The sequence below is a fragment of the Myotis nattereri genome (assembly GCF_964212035.1).
Source record: "Myotis nattereri genome assembly, chromosome: 5".
Classification (NCBI taxonomy): Eukaryota; Metazoa; Chordata; class Mammalia; order Chiroptera; family Vespertilionidae; genus Myotis; species Myotis nattereri.
In genome coordinates, this window is record NC_138080.1 from 18,227,629 (window position 1) to 18,248,091 (window position 20,463).

The 20,463-nt window shown below is 53.7% G+C and overlaps 3 protein-coding genes across 8 annotated transcripts; 2 read left to right on the forward strand and 1 right to left on the reverse strand.

Annotated features, from left to right (window-relative positions):
* Positions 1–2,865: 2,865 nt before the first annotated feature.
* NR2C2AP (nuclear receptor 2C2 associated protein) lies at positions 2,866–4,892 on the forward strand. Of its 2 annotated transcripts, none has more exons than XM_081090729.1 (5): positions 2,866–3,274; positions 3,438–3,528; positions 3,712–3,817; positions 3,900–3,967; positions 4,200–4,892. In XM_081090729.1, exons 1-5 carry the CDS (start codon positions 3,237–3,239, stop codon positions 4,314–4,316), a joined length of 420 nt encoding a protein of 139 aa, XP_080946855.1. In that variant the 5' UTR covers positions 2,866–3,236; the 3' UTR covers positions 4,317–4,892. The 2 variants fall into 2 exon arrangements, with proteins under 2 accessions (XP_080946855.1, XP_080946856.1); XM_081090730.1 differs by having other exon boundaries at positions 2,886–3,274; positions 3,766–3,817.
* Positions 4,374–9,419, reverse strand: RFXANK (regulatory factor X associated ankyrin containing protein). Of its 5 annotated transcripts, none has more exons than XM_081090724.1 (9): positions 8,686–9,010; positions 7,992–8,211; positions 7,276–7,356; positions 7,060–7,125; positions 6,721–6,875; positions 6,436–6,561; positions 5,956–6,022; positions 5,524–5,604; positions 4,374–4,600 (listed from the first exon to the last, which is right to left on the reverse strand). In XM_081090724.1, exons 2-9 carry the CDS (start codon positions 8,176–8,178, stop codon positions 4,530–4,532), a joined length of 834 nt encoding a protein of 277 aa, XP_080946850.1. In that variant the 5' UTR covers positions 8,179–8,211; positions 8,686–9,010; the 3' UTR covers positions 4,374–4,529. The 5 variants fall into 5 exon arrangements, with proteins under 5 accessions (XP_080946850.1, XP_080946854.1, XP_080946851.1 ...); XM_081090725.1 differs by having other exon boundaries at positions 4,493–4,592; XM_081090728.1 differs by lacking the exon at positions 5,956–6,022.
* Positions 9,220–19,075, forward strand: BORCS8 (BLOC-1 related complex subunit 8). Its single transcript, XM_081090731.1, has 6 exons — positions 9,220–9,640; positions 12,578–12,690; positions 13,174–13,238; positions 16,482–16,589; positions 17,931–18,005; positions 18,354–19,075. Exons 1-5 carry the CDS (start codon positions 9,604–9,606, stop codon positions 17,962–17,964), a joined length of 357 nt encoding a protein of 118 aa, XP_080946857.1. The 5' UTR covers positions 9,220–9,603; the 3' UTR covers positions 17,965–18,005; positions 18,354–19,075.
* The last annotated feature ends 1,388 nt before the right edge of the window (positions 19,076–20,463 follow it).

The following is a 20,463-nucleotide window of genomic DNA, read 5'->3' on the forward strand; positions in this document are numbered from 1 at the left end:
ACCTACAGCCAGCCAGCACCCAATCATGATCACCTGGCACCATGTCACCAACATGGAGACATACAGTCCTCCCAGGGCCACACTCAGCAAAGCCACTCAACCTCACCCTAGTCATGGCTCAGGGTGTTCCCACATGAGCTCAGCTCAGTCCCTTCACGCCCAGCCATCCCTCCCGCTCCCACTGTTGCCCCCTCTTACCCAGACTCCCAGGCTCACATCCTGTCAGTACTGACAAGTTCAGCTGGCACGGAGGGAGCATCTGTCTATTCTGAGCCAGGCCTGCTGGCCCCACGCAGACCCCAGCGAATAAATCAGACTCGGACCTGTCCCAAGGGTGCTGCTGGCCAGGGACCTCATCACACTCGCCCTCAAAGACTCTCCAGGCTGGGGCCTTGGGACAGCCATTAAACCTATTCCCCAGGAGGAAACCAAGGCTCAAAGCTATTTAAGGGCCTCTCCCTGCCCTACTCAAGGATAACAAACTCTTGAGAAGTGCGACCTGTTTTCTGTCAGGGGTGGGGCTGCCTTTCCAGAGAGAGTCCCTGCTGACCCATACTTGCTGTGTGCCTTCAACAAATCCCTGACCCGCTCTGGGCCTCCATGTCTTCTCCTGAAAAAAATACAGAACTCAGCCCAGTGAAAGGAACCCCGGAGTCAGACGAGGGTTTGAATCCTGGTTCGCCTGGGTAACCTTAGCCAAACGACTTGGCTTTTCTGTGCCTCCGTTTCCCTCAGTGAACCAGAGTTGCAGTGCCTGGTTCTTCTAGAGTGCCCTCTGCTCCATCCCTTAGGGGGAGTGGGGAGGGAGTGCCCAGTCTCTCTTCACTCGGGCAAATGAATGGACCACTCTTGGCTGCCCTGCTGGGAGCTTACAGCTGGTAATTCCTTGGAGAAACAGGAAGCTCTTTCATGCCCAGGCGCCAGTGGGGAGAGGAGGTGGGAAGAGGGTATGAGCTGGCTTCAACCCAGTGGGCAAGGTGGCTCCATGCCAAGACCAGGAGTGGTGTGGAGGGCCCCGGGGTAAGCATATCCTTGGCCCCAGTGGCTGTACCCTCAGCTGTAAAATGTAGGTGACATGGACTAGCACAGCAGGTTTCATGAGCCAGTGGATGGAGATAAAACGTTGCTTCAAGTTAAATACAGGGTGAGCTCTAGCTGGTTTGGCTCAGTGGATAGAGCTTTGGCCTGTGGACTGAAGGGTCCCAGGTTTGATTCTGGTCAAGGACATATGTCCGGGTTGCGGGCTCGATCCCCAGTAGGGGGCACGCAGGAGACAGCTGATCAACGATTCTCTCTCATCATTGATGTTTCTCTCTCTCTCTCTCTCTCTCTCTCTCTCTCTCTCTCTCTCTCTCTCTCCCCTTCCTCTCTGAAATCAATAAAAATATATTTAAAAAAATAAATAAATACAGGGTGAGTTCTCAACAAAGGTCACTGTTGTCATATGTCATCCTAAAGAGCCTACTAAATCCCCCAGCAGTTCTAGAAATAGAATTTCCTCACCAGTTCACAGGTGAGGAGACAGGCTCAGAGGTCCACATGCTTGTTCACAATCACACAGCCAGTTAGTGAGGGGCCCAGCCAGGATTTGAACTGGACCCTACAAGGTCCATGCTCTTCCTAACTTCCTCTGGGGGAGGTGTTTTTTTTGCCACGTCCAATCCTGATCCTGAGACCAGCAGACTCAAGTCTGGATGGCACCAGATCATGACTGAATGCAGGAGATCCTGGCAGGCAGGGACTGATGGGGCAGCCCTTCCACTAGTGTCCCAGTTTCCCAGCCAGCACCCCTTCCTGGGGCAGGCGTGGGCAGACACCAGTAGGATGCCAGGAGGACCATTCCCCCAGCCCTTGAAGAAAGGGGCTGGGCCCCAGACTATTCAGTGGAAGCCAGGAACCACAGCCTCCTGGCAATGGCTGGTCTGTCTCAGAACCCTCCATTCATGCAGATCAGATGGTGTCCTGCCCTTTCTCAAACACCTTCTGTGACTGCTCTGAGCTCAGCAGGATCTGGCTCCACATATTTTATTCAAACTTATGGTCTTTGGTTATACTGTTCTCCCTGGCTGGACCCTACACCTCCCCACTGCAAGCCCCCAGATTTTTCTCACCCTGGTGAATTCCTACCCACCCATTTAGGTGTAGATACAATACCCTCTCTCCCAGGAAGCTCTCCTACCCCTGCTATCCTAGCACTATCTCTCTCCCTGGCTCAACCCTGGCCCTATGGGGCTGTGTGTGTGTGTGTGCGTGTGTGTGTGTGTAGCTCTGTATTACCCAGATTGGGGGCTCATCAAGTGCAGGGATGGAACTGAGGCCTCTTACAATCCCTAACATCATCCAACACAGGGCTGGGCAGTAGGGAGTGGCAATTGTTTAGTGAATCAGTGAACCAGATCTTTAGCCTGGTACCTGAAGCTTTGTGTAATCTGGTTTGGCAAACTCCTGTTCATCCTTCAAAACCCACTTCATATGCCCCCTCCTACAAAAAGCCTGTCCCAGGCAGCATTTACTGGGAAGACAGATTTGAAGGCCCGGCCTCCTGTGTTTCAGCCAGGACACACGAGGCTGATGAAGACTTCTTGTACCTGCAATATCATGACCTCTTCCTTTGCTTCTGGGAGGCAGTCAGGTACATGGGTTTCCAGGTTGCGTTAGCAGTTAGATGGATTTGGCAGACTTCCCCAGATAGAATCACATCATTATAAGAAGTATCTCGATTTCCAAAACCAGTGCTCTGTACCTGCGGGCACCAAAGGACAGTGTCCCACATACAGTTGTTTTTAGGTGCCCGCCTTAACCCAATCACTGGGCGCGAGCCCTTTAAGAGGCGGGCACTCAGGGGCGGGGCTCAAGTCAAACCCCGCCCCGGGAACGACCGCGCCGCGGCCGAAGCCTCTGCTTCTGCGCGGTCTCCGCGCGGTTCCGGGGTCCAGATTTTGGTTCTTTTTTCCGAAAGAAACAGAGCCTCGGAGCCGGAGCGACCGCCCCCCAAACCCACAGGACAAACCCCTGGTCTCGAGTCCTTGGCAAAATCCCCGATTTTTCCGGCAAGCGGGTGATCAAGGCGACATTTAGGGCTGGGAAGGGTGGGTGGTGCCGGTTCTGGTCCCGTGCTGCAGGCGAGGGCGTTCCAGCTCAGAGGCGTGGACTGTCTCGCTGTTGTGGCTGCGTTGGCGCGGGATTCGAACCCGTGCCGAGCCCAACTCTGAACCCTGCGGTCTTGTGGAGCTAAAATGACCCACTCGTTGGTCTGTGCAGACACCGTGAGCAGGTGAGGCCTGAGGAGGTGGGGCGGGCAGCAGTGGTCCCTTCCTCAGCTTGGGGTGCAGCTCTCTCTGGATAGAGCACGGGGTTTGTGAAGCCGGTGGCGAGGAGGGGCGGACGGTGGGGGCCGGGCCCAGCCCCTCTCCTCGCCCTGATTCTGGTGCCTCCAGGGTGAGTTCGGTTCTGAATCGCAACACCCGGCAGTTTGGAAAGAAGCACCTGTTCGACCAGGACGAGGAGACGTGCTGGAACTCGGACCAGGTGAGCTCTCCGCCCCTTGTGTGAACCAGATTCAGGGGTCCAGGGTGCCTTGAGACCTCCCGGGCACCACAGTTGGCCAGGAGGGAACAGGTGCTGAATCCTGCCCCCACCAATAGAGAGAGAGCATAGCACTGCTTTGAGCCTGAATGGACTGTGGGCCTCAGTTTCCCTGTCTGCTTCCAGGGCCCCTCCCAGTGGGTGGTCCTCGAGTTCCCCCAGCGCATCCGTGTCTCCCAGCTGCAGATCCAGTTCCAGGGCGGTTTCTCCAGTCGCCGGGGCTGCCTAGAAGGTACTGGGAGGCCCTGGAAGAGGGGGAGAAGGGGTCGCAGGGGACACCCCGGCCTCACAGTCTGCCTGTCTCCCTGCTGCAGGTTCTCAGAGGAGCGAGGCTCTCAATAAGATTGTGGACTTCTACCCTGAAGACAACAACTCCATTCAGATATCCTACCGGGGCTTCTGGGGTGGGGGTGGTCTGTGCCTCTGCAAGCTGCCGGTGGTGTGTGCGACCTCCAGCAAGCGGCCTCCAGGCCTGCGTTACTTCATCTGTGAGATGGGCTGATGGTAATCTGTTCTGTGTGAGTCTCAGGGACCTACAGCCCGTCTGAGCCGGGACTGGGTAGGGGTTGCAGACAGTTAAACGGTAAGCCGTTTCCCTTGACTGCTATGCTCACACCTTTCCTGTACCGGCTGCTGAAGTGGACCAGCTGAAGGTAACATTTGAGGACCTCACTGACTTCTTTGGCCGTGTGGTCATCTACCACCTGAGAGTGCTGGGGGAGAAGGTGTGAGGCCACTGGGCAGCCGCCGCCTCCAGGAAACCCTCATGGAAGCACAGCACAGTCCTTCAAGTTCTGCACAGGTTTATTGATTTCTGCTGGGAAGGATCCCTCCCACCATCTGTCCAGGAGCTGCCTTTGAAGCCAGTTCTGGGTTCCCCCAACTCTGGGTCGACCGCTTTGTTCCCTGAGTGTCTGAGTCCCTTTGGGGGCGGGGGGCGGCCTTCACTCAGGATCGTCAGGTACCAGGTTATTCTGGAAGAGCTTGAGGATGTGGTTCTCGATCACCTGTTGCACTGGAAACAGGACAAGGAAAACGTGGGCCATGAATGGAACTGGGGCTGCAGAGAAACACGCCCACCTGCGCCCTGCCTTTCCCGGGGTTCCTGCCTTGAGAACTACGCCCTTCCCTCTGGGGACCAACAGGGGCCTCCCTGCACTGGGACATGGATTTCGTACATAGATAAATCCACACTCCTCCCAGGACACAGCTGGGGAGACTGAGCCCCTGTCCCAGGAACCTCCGTTTCCCCTAAGTTTATAAAAATGTTTTTGGAGGCATTTCAGAGTCATAAAAATATTCCTTGTAAAACAAAATTGGTGAATTGTTATATGTATGAAAGGACAAGAAGGGCTATGAAGATTGATTTATCCCAAATGGAAGACTCCTTGAAGAACGGAGGGGATATTTCCCAAACCATCAATCCCCCCCTTGACCCCAGGGGTTGGTTCTGTTAGGATCACCCCATTTCATGGGTGGGGAAGCAAATGGAGAAGTGAGTCAAACTGGGGTCTCTCCTTATACCCACTTCCTGCCTCAGAGTGGCCTCCATGGCCCTGTGCACTGTGACCGGCCCCCTCCTTCTGGGTGTCCTCACCCTGCCAGGCCTCTGCATGAGATGTTCCTCCAGCCTGGGCCATCCTCCCTCCCCCTTGGTCCCCAGGAAGCCCACTGTGACGCCCCCATCCATCCTGAGGTGGGGCCAGGGCCGCCTTTGGGCCTCTCAGTGCCTGAGTGTCCTCCATCATGACCTCAGTCCAAATCATAGGGAGCCCCGAGAATGTGGCCTAGCACATGCCCAAGCCAGGTACACAGTGGCACTCAATGCTTGCTAACGTGAACACTCTTGTTGCCAGTATCCAGGAGGTATGCCCCTGTACCCTCTCTGGTCACACCATCTACAGCGCCCTGTCACTTCCCCATGTGTCTCAGGCTGACCTTTCCGGTATCCCAGAGCCACAGCGAGATCCATTGGGGTGTAGCCAGAGTCAGCTTCAGTGGTGAGATCAGCTCCTCGGGCTACAAAGCAGAGCAGGTGCTGCAGGGGAGGACTGGGAGCCCAGAATGGGGTGTGGGACTCTGGAGATCCAGTGACCCCCAAAGACAAAGCCCCAGGTCTGTTGGTTGCCCATGTGGCCCTGGACAAGAGACTGAGCTCTCCTGAGAATGGGGCCAACAGAACTCCCACCTCCAGGGTCCCTGAGGCCAGACCCCTGTGGTGTCCCACCACCTCCTGCCCCCTGATCAGTCCTTTGGGAAAAGCAGGCAAGATCTGTTCAAGCAGCGCTCTGGCCCCTCCCTGGCCCGCGGGATTCTTGCAGTGCCAGCTAGAGCTCTTGGGCTCCCAGGTCAGCCTCTACTCCCACTCACCCAGTAAGGCCTCCACGCACTTCACATGGTTCCCACGCACGGCATAGAGCAGTGGCGTCCCTCCATTCTGTCAGGGGCAGGGGCAACCAGCACTACCTTTACTGGATTCTCACACCACCCAGCACCCTCCAATTTAATGTGGTTCCTTCTCTCTCTTTTTTTTTTTTTTTGGTTCCTTCTCTTGTTTGTCACCTGGCAGGTCTAGCTACTCCTTTGGGGCTCAGCTTCCATGTCCCTCTTCCAGGTAGGCCTCCCTGACCTCCTCCCTTGGCTGTGCAGATCGCCGGCTGCCTAGGCGACTGCCATCACAGCATTATCCACTACAGCTCAGCTGAGTGTTTATTTATTGGCTCCTCCCTCCCTCCCTTCCCACCAAACACCAAACCTAGATCTGTGAGTCTTGGGGAGGAGTCTGTCTTGTGTTCTTAGCATCCAGAGCAGACCCTGCAGGGAGCCCCGGGCCCGCATGGGGTGCCTCACCCAGTCGTAAATGTTGATGTCCACATCACGCTCGAGCAGCAGCCCCACGATGTCTGTGTAGCCACCTGTGCTGGCCAGTGACAGGGCGCTCTCCCGCTCCTTGGCCAGGATGTGGGGGTCGGCACCCTGGGGGGAGCAGAGAGAGTGGTGATGGGAGGAGTGGGAGATCCCCTGGAATCCTGTGGTCCCCAAGGCAGCCACATCTAAAGACATAGCACTGGCAGATTCAGCTGAGACTTGGCCGCCCTCAAGTCCCAGGAAGTCCCCAGCTGGGCAGGGACGCACCCACTCAAGCAAGAATCGGACGGTCTCTATCTCTCCGAAGGCTGAGGCCCAGATGAGGGGGGTGAAGCCACGCTCGTCCGGCTTGTTGATGAGGTTGTCGCCTGGCAGGAGGGGTTGGTACCACTGGGCTGCACCCCTGCCCACTCTCCCCAAAGCTGCGGGAGTGGGGATCAGGGGGGCAGCTGGGGTCAGATGGGGGGACACACGTGGATACACACAAGTGGCCACGCTTGTACACAAACAGAGACACAGGCACGCATGGACACTCACAGGTCATGACAGCACACATGCACATACCAGCACACGAGGTCAGACAAGCACATGGGTGTAGACACACACCTTTCCTCAGATGCTCCTTCAGCTGGCTCAGCTCTCCCTGGGCTGCAAGCTGGTGGATGGACAGGGCTGGGGCCAGAGAGAGGCAGTGTCCTCACCTGTCCCATCCTTGCTCTGTGCCTCAGTTTAGCTTCTGTCCCAAGTTGCTCCTCTCAGCCCTGCCACCCTGTCACCCCATCCCCCCCCCCACCACCACCATTAAGGACAGGGGCCACTCACAGTCCAGGGTGGCCGGCAGGGCCGAGACCTCATTCCCCCGCTGCCGGTTGGTGAGGGTCGTGGAGTGCTTTAGGGAGTTGCCTGGTGGAAGAGAGAGGAAGGGTTCTGGGGCTTCAAACTAGACCCTGGGGGTTTAGAGCTTCCAAAGACACTGCATGACTCTCTCTTCCACTCCACGGATGCTACTGGAGCTGAGCCCTGAGAAGCTGGAAGCTATAGGACCCACTGGCCAATCTGGGGATGTCCCATAGACATCAGTGGGTCATCTCCTGAAAACCTGAAGAATTTGGAGATTGTTGCTCATCACAAAAGGCAGCTCTCGGAGTACCCTGAGTGGGGTCCTGGGCCCTGCCTGTCATCAGAGATGTTAAATAAGGTAGGGGGCAAGGCCATGCGGTCTCCTGAGACACTGGCAGCTCTAGGGTCCTGCTGCTGTGTGGAAGTCATGACCTAGGTCCTTCTGAGTGATGGAAATGTTCTAGAATTACAGAGAGAGGTTGGGGTTACCCACCACTGTAAATGTACTTACTGCCACTAAATTATATGCAATTCTGGTTAAAATGGTAACTTCCATGTTATGTGGATTTTGCCATAATAAAAACAAATAAGCAATCCCTTGCTGGGTGGGGCAGGAAGACATGTATGCCCTAGGCGGTGGGACATAAAACAGAGGCCCTAACATTCCACAGTCCTTGCATCCCAGAGGCAGTACCTACCCTGAGGTGAAGAGGCGCCAGCATCTGGTTCAGGGTTCCCAGGCTCTGGGGTGCAGGGGAAGAGACTGAGCACCACTGTGTCTGAGCCATCCTGGGCCTCATCCCTGGGGTCTTCAGGTTCCCCAAATTCTGGGGTGGGAGGCTGCTGGGTCAGGCTGAGGTCCTCTGAAGGCTGGGTGAGCTCCATGGGGGCCGGGGGGGGGGGAGCTAATGGAGGCCCCTAAAGGGGAGAGATGACAAGACTTGTGAAGTTAGGTGCCAGCTGCATAACTGGTCTTGCACAGGGAGGGTGGATAAACTCAGGCTCAGCAGGGAAATTAAATCACAGTCCAATTCCTTTTCAGGCCCACGCTCCACCACCACCAGGACACATCCAACAGTCATTGCTTAGAAGTCCTGGCTCTGAGGTCAACTGTCTGGGTTGGAGTCCTTCCACTTACAGGCTCTGAGAACTTGGGCACATGCCTTACCTACTCTAAACTTGTATCCTCATTAATAAGACGGGGAAATGAGGTCTAAAAGAAGTCATATCTGTACATAGCTAAGCAGGGGGCCTGAAACCGGCAGAGCTTCATAAATGTTCGCTGTGGTTATTTTTTTGGAGGGTGGTCCCCGGAATGACGGAGGGATCAACAAAGATGTAATTGGTTCCATCCCACCCGTCCCTCCAAGCCGATCCAGGAGGTTCACTCACCTTCCACGAACCTTCTCTGTCACCCCTCGCCGCAAGCCCGGATCCCCCAAAACTTGGAGGCCCAATTCACAAACTTTTCCCCTCCAATTGATGTAGCGGGGAGCAAGCTGGAGCCTGGATAGTCAGCGCTCTGGCTTCTTCTGCCGGGACAGAGAGCAACTTGATACTCGACCACTACCCCCACCCCAGAGGTCCCCCACTGCGCCTGCGCACCCTGCCCCCCAAAAGTGCGGAAGGGCAGGAGCAGTAGGAGCTGCTTCTGGCCCTTTAAGGATTGGAGGGGGCGTGGTTTCCGCTGGAGTCCGAGCAGTGCAATTGCTCCTGTGCCTTCTAGTCCCGCGGGGTCAGAGAAGTGGGCGGGGCCTCAGAGGGCTCGGTGGATCTCATTGCGCCTGTTAGAAGCCAATCGGCTCCAGTTTGGGGCGGGAAGGCGGGGCTTTCTCCCTCCAGGGTAAGGGGGCGGGAGCAGGCGGGGCGTCCAGGATTTAAAGGGGTGACTCCATGATCGTCCCCGTCCACCACAGTGCTCCCTCTGGGTGGTGGGGGCTCATGAACATGTGCAGGGATTTGATGGCAGTGAGGTGCAAAGAGGCCGTTACTACGGTCCGCAGTGAGCGGTGTGTAGAGCGTTCCCCAATTCATCCGCCCCTGGAAAAGGGGTTCTTCCCTTCCACGGTGTCCCTCCAGGAGCTTCATGGGGTCCTAGCCCCGCCTCACCTGCCTCCCGGTGTGGCCCCTTCCCCGGTCTCTCACTCACGGCCCCTATCCGGGTTCGGTAGAGATGGAGGAACGGAGGGCAGGCAATGGGTACTGGAATAGTGGCAGGGCTTAGTGCGGTTTCGCAGGGGAAGGTTTAGGGAGCTGTCACCACCTCCAGCTTCCGGTTCCGGTTTTCAAGCTTAACGGGCCTCCGTCGCTATGGAGGAACCGGAGATGCAGCTCAAGGGGAAGAAAGGTAATGCGAGGCGCCGGGCTGTACGAAGAGCCCAGGAACTCGCGGAGGGGCATCTTGACAGGGGGTGGGGGGTGGCAAAGACGGGGAGGGAGCGTGAGGGGCAGGCAGATTGAACTGCCATCGAATCCTGGTTCGGCCTCTGACTAGTTTTGAAAGCTTTAGTCCCCGTGCCTCGGTTTTGTCATCTGTAAAATGGGGAGTATAGTCCTCCTCCCTCCCTTCATAGGCTTGTGAGAACGCGATGAACTGACATTGGTAATGCCCTGGAAGAAAGCTCGGGCGTGGCAGCCGTGCGTATTGTTGCCTTATAGCAGTGGTTCTCAACCTTGGCTGCACATTAGAATCACCTGGGAATCTTTTTAAAATCCTGATTTCTGGGCCCCATCCTCCGGAAATTCTGTTTCTTTGTTATGGGGTGAGGCCACATTAGTAAGAAAGAAACAATTTCCAGAGGATGAGGCCCAGAAATCAGGATTTTAAAAAGATTCCCAGGTGATTCTAATGTGCAGCCAAGGTTGAGAACCACTGCTTTATAGTTACGTATTTGTGTGTTTACATTGACTTTTTTATATATATATATTTATAATCCCATATATTTATAATCCCATAGTTACAAATTACAAAATGCCATAAGCGTTCTAAATTATGAAGTCTCTTGTTATTTTATCACACACGTTATATCTTTAAAAAATTATTTTTGTATTGATTTCGGAGAGGAAGGGAGAGATGAGAGAGAGAGAAACATCACTGATGCCCAGCTGGTGTGGCTCAGTGGTTGAGCGTCGATCAGGAAATCAGGATTCGATTCCGGTCAGGGCACATGCCAGGATTGCGGGTCCCTCTTCAGTGTGGGGCGTGCATGAGGTAACTGATCAATGATTCTCTCATCATTGATGTTTCTATCTCACTTTTCCTCTCCCTTCCTCTCTGAAATCAATAAAAAAAATTTTTTAGAAACATCACTGATAAGAGAATCATTGATCCGCTGCCTCCAGCATACCTCCTACCCTGGAGATCAAGCCCAAAACCTGGGCATGTGCCCTCACCAGGAATTCAACCATGACCTCCTGATTCATAGGTCAAGGCTCAACCATTGAGCCACACCGGCCGGGCACACATTATTTCTAATTAGTTAGAAGGCACAAATACATTTAATTCCACCACTTTTGTAAGAACCCAGCTGTAAGCTATTACATGCTCATTTTCTAAAGGAGGAGGCCTAAGAGGGTAACCGTTTCTATAACGATACAGTTTGGAGGTGGCAGGCTGGGCTGGTGAGCTGGACTGATTCACACTGGACAGACTAATGCACGGCGTCCTTTGATTCCCAGACATGCCAGCGTTCTCTCTCTTGCCAACCACACTGCCCTGGGCAGTAGCATAGGATCATCTCTGTAGCAAACCTTGAGAGTGGGCACTGTTATCATTGCATTTTTACAAATGGGGAACTGAGGCTCAGAGAAGCTCCCGTCCTCACAAATCCAAGCTTTAATATTTTTTTCTATAACTACGTAACTTAGTAAAACACGAGAATTTAAATATAAGAGAAACGAACAGGGTGCTGAGGTTGGGAATGAGGGACATGTGTTTATTCTTGGTGATTAGGGAAGGCTTTGCCCAGGAGGTGACATTTCAGCTGAGACATGAGGGATGAAGCTGGGGGTGGGGGTGGGGGTGGGGGGAGGGGTAGTGTCAGTGGCAGGAACAACACAGGCAGAGGCCCTGAGGTGGCAAAGTGTTCAGAGCTTTGCTGTAATACAGTAGCTACTGGTCACAGTATTTATGGGTATTTAAATTAATTAAAGTTAAAAAATCAGTTTCTGAGTCACATTAGTCACATTTCAGGTGCCCAGTAGTGGCTACCTCATTGGACGGTATAGATTATAAAACCTTTGAGTCATCTCAGAGAGTTCTTTTGGGCAGTGCTGGGAGTGTCCAAGTAACAGCCAGGAGGCATTGGGCCCAGGCAGAAGGCAAAGAGGGCAGGGAAGTCAACAGCAGCAGAACATACAGGACCTTAAGGGCCATGGTGAGGAAAGCAGATTTTATTCTCTGGCTGATGGGAGCCATGGAGGCTTCCAAGCAAGGGAGGGTCATATTTGATGTGTTCCCTGGGAGTTCACTCCATCTGCTGTGTGCATATGGGTCTGTTGGCAGGAGGGGCTGAGTCTAGCATCCAGGTGGGAAGCGGCCATACCTGGACCAGTGGGGTCAGTGCAGTGATAAGCATGGGTGAGGCTGGGCTTTGTTTTGTGTCAGAACCAAAAGATCTCCTCATGGATGGCGTGGATGACCAGCTGACTGGGAATGCAGACCCTGGGATGAGGATTTGCGTGTAGTTAACTTACCAGGAGAGCCCCACAGACTAGAGGGGAACAGAGCAGGGCTGGGGAGGAGGCGGAGCAAAGAGCCACCGCAGGTAAAATCCCTCAGAGGTTGGTCTCAGCCTGGCCTGGCAAGGAGTTTTAGGGGCGTGAGTCACACCTCCCAGCTGTCCCCACACAGCAGGGGGCACAGACTTCATACTCCTCAGTGGTCTGTCATGGCTGAGGGCCCCCCAGGGATATAAGCAAACTCTCAGATCCAGTAACCAGTGGATCCTTCTAGGAGGAATCTCAGATTTATTCACTGGGGTAAAAGGAATTCGAGGAGATCCGAGTGGGCAGCAGCAGTGTCCACTACAAGTAGAATTGGGAGGGGAAAGATCATGAGTGCACTGGATGCATTGATAATATGAATGAGGCCATCTGTGACCATGTCCTTCAACCTCTCTCCTGGGCCACGGGTGACCCAGCTGCTGGAGGGGACACCAGAGGCTCCTCACTGCTCTGGCTGGACTCAGAGGCTGAGCAATCAGGAGTCTTACGCTTTGTTTCTTTGTGTCTGTGCACCCTTTTCCCTTATTTTGCCACCTTCCACTGTCAACTCTGGAACCAGTCACAGACAAGTTCACCGAGAGCGTCTACGTCCTGGCCAATGAGCCGTCTGTGGCCCTCTACCGGCTCCAGGAGCATGTGCGCCGCTCTCTGCCAGAACTGGCCCAGCATAAGGTGAGCCCCATGCACCCCTGCACCAGCCCCTGCAGGGCCTGCACATTGTGAGCTGGGGCCTGCTGGTAGAGCAGGGGCTCTTGGGATGAGTCAAGGCTGGAACACAGCAAGGAGGCATGTGGTCACTGAGCCAGGCTGGGGCTGTGGGTGGACAGACGTGGGGCAGATTTGGAAGAAGGAGCAGCAGGCCTAGATGAATTGTTCCCTGTATGGTGAGAAGGAGGCAGCTGTGTGAAGACTAGAGGGAAGAGCATGCCAGGGAGAGGGGACAATTGGTGCAAAGGTCCCAAAATGTAGCAGCTAGGTGTCCACAGAAAGCCTGGACTCGTGAGGGAAGAGAGTTGGAGGAAGAAAGGTTGCGGACTGGAGGGGGCCAGTCTCTGCAGCCATGGTGACCGGGTGCTCCATCGCAGAGAGCTGGGATGACAGAGGTGGCAGCCTCCCCCTGCCTAACAGCCTCTCCCCACCCCCCAACCCCCACAGGCCGACATGCAACGGTGGGAGGAGCAGAGCCAGGGAGCCATCTACACAGTGGAGTACGCCTGTAGGTGAGCACCTCAGCCTCCCCATTGCCAGGATCACCTCGCTCTGCATTGGGGTCACCGCCTGGGCATTCAGGAGCATCTCAGTCAGCTCCCTGGTGAGCCCTGTCTTGCCAAGCCCACCTGAGGGAGGAAGCATGTGGGTCTCAGTTTCCCTGGCTACACAGCAGGTTCAAGCCGAGGCCTGTGCTTCTCACTGTTTGCTCAACCTCTGTGTGCCTCGGGCAGGCTTCTTCCCAGCTCCGATCCCCTCCCCATCTATCATAGGAGGGTGTAACAAGGATGGGGAAACATAAGATTTGTCATCTTAACCACTTCTAAGTATATATAGTTCAGTGGCATTCAGTACGTTCACATTGTTAGACAACCATCACCATCCATCTCCAGAACTTTTCATCTTGCACAACTGCAACTCTGTTTCCATTAAACACTAACTCCCATCCTCCTCCCCCAGCCCCTGGCACCCACCTTTCTATTTTCTGTTTCTATAATTTGACTGCTCTAGGGACCTCACATGAATGGAGTCATACAGTATTTGTCTTTTTGTGTCTGTCTTCCTTCATTTAGAGCAGCGGTTCTCAACCTGTGGGTCGCGACCCCTTTGGCGGTCGAACGACCCTTTCACAGGGATCGCCTAAGACCATCCTGCATATCAGATATTTACATTACGATTCATAACAGTAGCAACATTACAGTTATGAAGTAGCAACGAAAATAATTTTATGGTTGGGTCACAACATGAGGAACTGTATTTAAAGGGCCAGAAGGTTGAGAACCACTGATTTAGAGCAAACATGTCAAACTCATGGCCAGTGGGCCGCCTGCGGCGAGTTTGACATCCTTGATTTAGAGTAATGTCCTCAAGGCTCGTCCATGTGATAGTATGTGCTGGGATTTTCTTCCTCTTTAAGGCTGAGTAAAATTCCACATTTTGTTTATCCATTCATTTGTCAGTGGGCATTTGTGTTGCTTCCATGGTTTGTTGTTTGTTGTTGTTTTCTGTTGCCTTTTTACTTTTTTTCTTTATTGACTAAGGTATTACATATATGTCCTTATTCCTCCCCATTGCCCCTTGGGTCCACAGGCCGACGCTCTAACCGCTGAGCAAAATGGCCAGGGCTCTTGTTTTCTATTTAATTTTCTTTTTTAATATCTTTACCTGAGGATATATTTATTGATTTTAGAGAGAGGAAGGGAGAGAGAGAAACACCAATTTGAGAGAAAAGCACATCGATTGGTTGCCTCTCAACTGGGGACTGAACCCTGCAACCTGGGCATGTGCCCCCATCAGGAATCAAACCCATGACCCTTCAGGTAACGGGATGATGCTCCAACCAATTGAGTATACTGGCCAGGGCTGGGTTGCTTCCGTGTTTTAGCTATTGTGAATAATACTGCTATGAATGTGGATGTACCATTTGTGGGGGGTTTTGTTGTTTTTTTTAAAGTATATCTTTATTGATTTCAGTGGGGAAGGGAGAGGGGGAGAGAGAGAGAGAGAGAGAGAGAAACATCAATGATGAGAGAGAATCATTGACTGGCAGCCTCTTGCATGCCCCCAACGAGGGATCGAGCCCTCAACCCAGGCATGTGCCCTTGACGGAATCGAACCTGCGACCCTTCAGTCCACAGTCCGATGCTCTATCTACTGAGCCAAACCAGCTCGGACTGTTTTTGTGTTTTTGTTGTTTAAATTTTCTCTAAATCTTCAGATGGTCTCCTCCGCCCCAGGGAAAAGATGCCTGAGGGTGAAAGACGGTAGTTGGTGTTTTTTTGCGTTATGGCAGTTCTGCTGGCCTTTTCTCCTGCACTTCTGTTGGTTTCTGGGACTGTATTTAATGCCCTGGCTTGTTCCATTTGCCTCAGGAGTTTGGCCACTTTATTTAGAGATGCTGTTTGCACCTGGCATGGCCTGTGGGTCATTTGGTGGAGGCTGGACACTCCCACCATTTCTCATCCTGGCACTGTGGGGTTTGCTTGCCGGCTTCTGCTGTGTGGGTGAAGGTTCCTTGAAAGGAAGTCCTGCTGCTGGGGCCCCTGAACTGAGTGTTCTGCCATCATCAGTCCTAGTCCCCCCACTGGGACAGGGGTGACCGGGACTAATGGCGTCTTCCTGAGGATGGGCGTCCATGGCGTTATGGGCATGAAAGAGCCCTTGGCTTTTATTTATTTATTTTTTTAAAATATGTTTTTATTGATTTTAGAGAGAGGAAGGGAGAGGGAGAGAGACAGAAATAAACATTGATCGGTTGCCTCCCGTATGCGCCCAGACCAGGGATTGAACCTGCAACCTGGTCATGTGCCCTGACTGGGAATGGAACCAGCAACCTTTCAGTGCATGGGACGACGCTCAGCCAGCTGAGCCACACTGGCCAGGGTGAGCCCTTGGCTTTTAGTTATTTGAAATGCTTTATGCAGTGTTAATGGTTGGTGTAAAATTGAAAGATGTTAAATTGGGGTAAACTATTGAATAGTGAGCTTATGTTAGTGAAGATTTTTTCTTTTTTCATTTCTTTATTTTCATGTTTTATTAGTGAGTTTTTAAATCAAGTTGGGCAATCAAATACTAGAAAAGCTGACTACACTTGGTGGCATAAGATGAACAAGTTAACAGAGTGAGAAACAGTGAACGCTCCTCCCCTTCATCTCGTGGCCATTTTCAAGCAGGCCTCTGATAATAAATAGAAGGGATTTTTTTTTCTTTAACAAACGGAAACCACACTTTTAGTTCTGGTCAGTGTGTCTCAGCAGTTGAAACGAAGGGTTAGGGGTTCAATTCCTGGACAAGGACACCTATCTGGGTTGCGGGTTCAATCCGCAGCCCTGGTCTCCATGCGTACGGAAGGCAACTGATCGATGTGTCTCTCTCTCATCCATGTTTCTCTCTCTCTCTCTCTCTCTCTCTCTCTCTCTCTCTCTCTCTCTTTCTCTCTCTCTCTCTATCTCTCTTCTTTCCCCCTCCTTCCCTCCTTCCCACTCTCTCTAAATATCAATGGAAAAAATATTCTCAGATGAGGATTAACAACAAACAAAATAAAACCACACAATAGGACACTTTTTTTTCTATGCAGATGTTGCACAGGTGACTTTCTGGCATTCGCAAGGCCCCTCGCGTCTTGGCAGGAAAATCTAAACTTTGAGCTCCTGACGAGCCCTCAGGGAGGCCCACAGAGTCCCCCAGGAACCTGCTAGGCTCCAGTTGGTGGGTGCGGCAGGGTGGTGCCTGCTGGGTCTCTCTTCCCATTATAGTGCCGTGAAGAACCTTGTCGACAGCAGTGTCTACTTCCGCAGTGTGGAGGGGCTCCTCAAACAGGCCATCAGCATCCGGGACCACATGAATGCCACCCAGGGCCACAGGTAGCTCCCAGGACCACCCACCCCTGCTGCCTCCGCCTCCGCCAGAACCTTCGCCACTCAGCCAGGAACTGCCGCTATCGCTCCTTGGACAGCTTCCTCTCCTCATCTCTCAATGCCTGCGCCTTCCTCTTGTCCGTTGTGTCTGTGGCAGCAGAGTGCAGTCACTCAGCACCCAGATCCTGAGCTCTGCTGTGTGCCTGGTCCTGGGCTGGTCCTGGGGACAGAGAGGTGACCAGGACAGGTCTGCTGTGGTTTCACAGGGAGACACACAGCAACCAGGTACACACGGAACAGACCAGAGCACTTCCGAAGTGTGCAGAGGAAAAAAGGGAATATGGGGCGTCTCTGATGAGTCGGAGGAAATGGGAGCGAAGGCCTGAAAGATTTGCTGACAGAAATGACTGGGGATGATGTTGCAGGCAGGGCAGTGGTGAGGACAAGCCCTGGGGCTGGGGCACTGGGTGTGCTGGCGGAACATCTAGAGGATGGGTGTGGCTGGAGCAGGTGAGCGAGGGGGAGATGGGGTCAGGGAGGGAGGCAGCCAGCAGGGAGGCTGCCCAGAGCTGGAGGAAGCTTTGAGCTGAAGACAACTGGCATGAACATGAAAAGCACTCCAGTCCTTGCACACTGAGGAGAGAGTTTTGGGGAAGGAGTTCTTTTTGTTTTTCATAACTTAATAAATATGCATTTGAACACACACATACACACATGCTGTAAGCCATAACTCTACTTCGAGATGTCTCTGGCTCCTGTAGTTTGGGGTTCTGGCCTGCCTGTCCCCCACGAGATATTTAGAAAAAAAGAAAACCTCTGTGTTGCTGTGTTGGATAACTAAAACGTGAGAATCATTCAAACAAAAGCCTGGTGAATGTGTAAAACGGATGTGCAGCAATCCTGAGGTAGCATGCTAGGGTTTACCTGGGTTTGCTGTTCTGCTGCTATTGGTGACAGTCATCACTAGAGTTGACTGTAAAGTGCCTTGCACCGCGCCCTGCACTCAGTAGGGCCTCAAAAAGCTATAGCTTTTACTTTGAACTTGTGGTTTTTCCAAGTGCTTTCAAATGCCCTGCTGTCCCTGCTGTTGTGAAAATGCAAAATGCTTTTCTGAAAGCTCCACGCTGCTGCTAACATCTCTCTTTGCAAGACCTGTGGGTTTGAAGTTCCCAGACATGCATGAGTCCCAGCCGTGACCTCTGAAGTAGGTGGCTGGTCCCATTTTTACCAAGGATGCCCTGAAGGCTCAGGCCCGGGGTCTTGGGAGGGTGACCCTATGCACAGTCCAACCTAGCTGAGCAGGCCTCTGACTCTGGTCTCACGAACACCGCACATGTTTTATTCCAGCCCCGAGGAGTTGCCCCCACCCTCCTCGGCCTGATCCCAGAAGAGACTTGGAGGTGCTTTGGCCCCTCCAACCAGGTCAGTGCTGAGTGGGGCCAGGAGCCTTCCTGCGTTCCATGCTCTCAACTAACCCACCCTTTTGTTGTCCAAGAAGGGATTTACCATCTAACCACTTGGGCTTGTAGGGTGGTTTGGTCAGTGGGGGGGGTGAGGGTGGGGGGGGTCCAGGGTGAGGGAGACCTAGGGCCTCTGCTGCTCAGGCTCATTGTCAGCCCGTCTCCCTCGTGCTCCCTCTGCCATCTTCTTGCCCTTGTTCAGGTCATAGGCCCTGTCCTGATCCCAAGGACTCCTCCTGAACAGAGTGGATCTATATTTCCCTGCCTGCCGCATGCCAGCTGCTTGCCTTACTTACGTACCTTCTCTCAGACAGAGCCCGGCATGGCGATTACCACCCAACTCTGGACTCCTTGCTCCACCACTGACCTGCTGTGTGACCCTGAGCAAGTCACTCCCCCTCTCTGGTCTCTGCTTTTCCTTCTTGGAAGTGACTCATCAGGTGGCAGAGGTGGCAGTTTTCCCGCTCCTGCCTGCCACCCCCAGGCCAGCCGTAATGCCCCCTTTGCTGCCCGGGGATTCCTACCCCGCATCAGCATGTTTCCTTGGACCAATAACTGCCACGTGTTCATCCCCATAGATTACACTGTGCTGGGCTCTGCCATGGTCACCTCTCATCCTCAGCCCCGTAGGCAGGTGTCGCCCTCAGATACAGATGGGAAAATAAATGCAGAGGCGGTGTGACCTGGGCAAGGCCACGCAGCTAAAGAGACCAGACCCCCGCCTGGTTTTGTCCCAGCCTTGCCTCTGACATGCTGTGTGACACGGGCCTGGAACTGACCCTCTCTCGTCCTGCCTTTCTCCATCTGGCCAAGGAAGGCTGGACTGGACCTTTTCTACAGCTGAGGTGGACATTCGTGTACTTGCTTGCCTGGCCGGATTCTGCCTCAAGCAGAAACACACCCCGGGCGTCGGCCAGATGAAGTCACCCTGGGACCCTGAGTCCAGCTGTACCTGACCGTGTCCAGCTGTGCCCTCAATTACTGTATTTGCCAAAATTGCTTTGAGTCTTTCTGCTAACTGCAGAAGAGCCTATACTGATCTCTTCCAATTCTAGGCTTAGGAGGTCATGACCCATAGTCTGTACACCTCCGAGGCCAGCTGTGTCGACACAGTGTCCAGCAAAATGTATCGGGAAGATACATCAGGCCCACTGCTCTGGGAGGACCCTCCCCATTCCCCTTGGCACTGTGGGTGGTTGGGAGAGAAGGGTGGCAAGGGCCAGGGGCAACCTAGGGGAGAAACAGGGTCCCGGTGTGGTGTCAGGGCTGTGGAGGAGCCTGAGGGCCTGGGAGAGGGTTTAAGGACACAGGAGGTGTCAAGTCAGTCCTCTCTCCCCTCCTAGAGTGTATTAGGGGGCCTCCATGCTGCTATTCTGCCTCCCCACCACCCCAGCTCAGTTTGAGGGGAAGGAGGGACCTCAGGTCCAACCCATTGAGGCCCTGACTAGTGTGTGGTCCCCACAGCATCACTCTTCTTGCCTGCTCTGAAAGTACCTGTAATTGTCCCTCCTTCTACCTGTCCACCATGCAATCATTTGTCCAGCAAATATTGACTGTCCTCTGTGCGCCAGGCCCTGCCGGCCCAGGGGATGCCCTGGTGAGCAAGACAGGCCAGCAAGAAAGGCTGCTAAGTGAGGTAACTACACATACCCCAAGGGCACTGTGAGGTAGTAGGAAACAGCTGTGGGGTGCCCCAGACCCTTCCAGGGTTCCCCGCCACCCACAGCCCCAGGACACAACCTTAGCCAAAGACGATTCTGGACTGTCAGATCCCTCACACGGAGTCCAAAGGCCCACAGGAAGGAGTGGGTGCTGGTAATTTGCATCTTATTTGCATGGCCACTTCGCCCTTCACACCCACAAACACCCCCTTAACAGCTGGCCGCCAGGGGGCGCAAGAGGCAAAGGTTTGGCTGGCACTCGCCCCCTAAAAGGTCATTGTCCTCATTCCCGGCTGATCGCAGTGGGGCATTGTGACCCTTTCCCCTTTTTACCCCGTACATCCTAGATTCCATTTTTCAGAGAGCGAGCTGAGGCTCCCTGAGCCCGGACTACTCAGCAGGATCCGCATCTGCCCCCATGCGCTCCTGATCTCCCCTCCTCCTGGTGTGGCCTTCCTGCTCAGTAGGACTTGCTTCTAGCAGAGCCCCAGAGTTAGGTGGACAGCCAGGAGAGGCAGTGAGCTCCCCGTGCCTTGGGGCAGGAGTCTAGCACCCATGGGGGTGGGAATGGATCCCAGCCCACTCCCGCCCCTCCTGAGGCTCCTTCAGATCTGCAGGTGGATAAAAGGCCCAGGAAGGCAGCAATGCCCCAGGTTGGTCTGCAGTGGTCAAGGCGGGAATCAGACTTGAGTTTGGCTTTTAGTTCTTATCGCCTGGTCCAAATCATGGTTTTATTTCCGCCCTGCTCTGAAGGGTCCT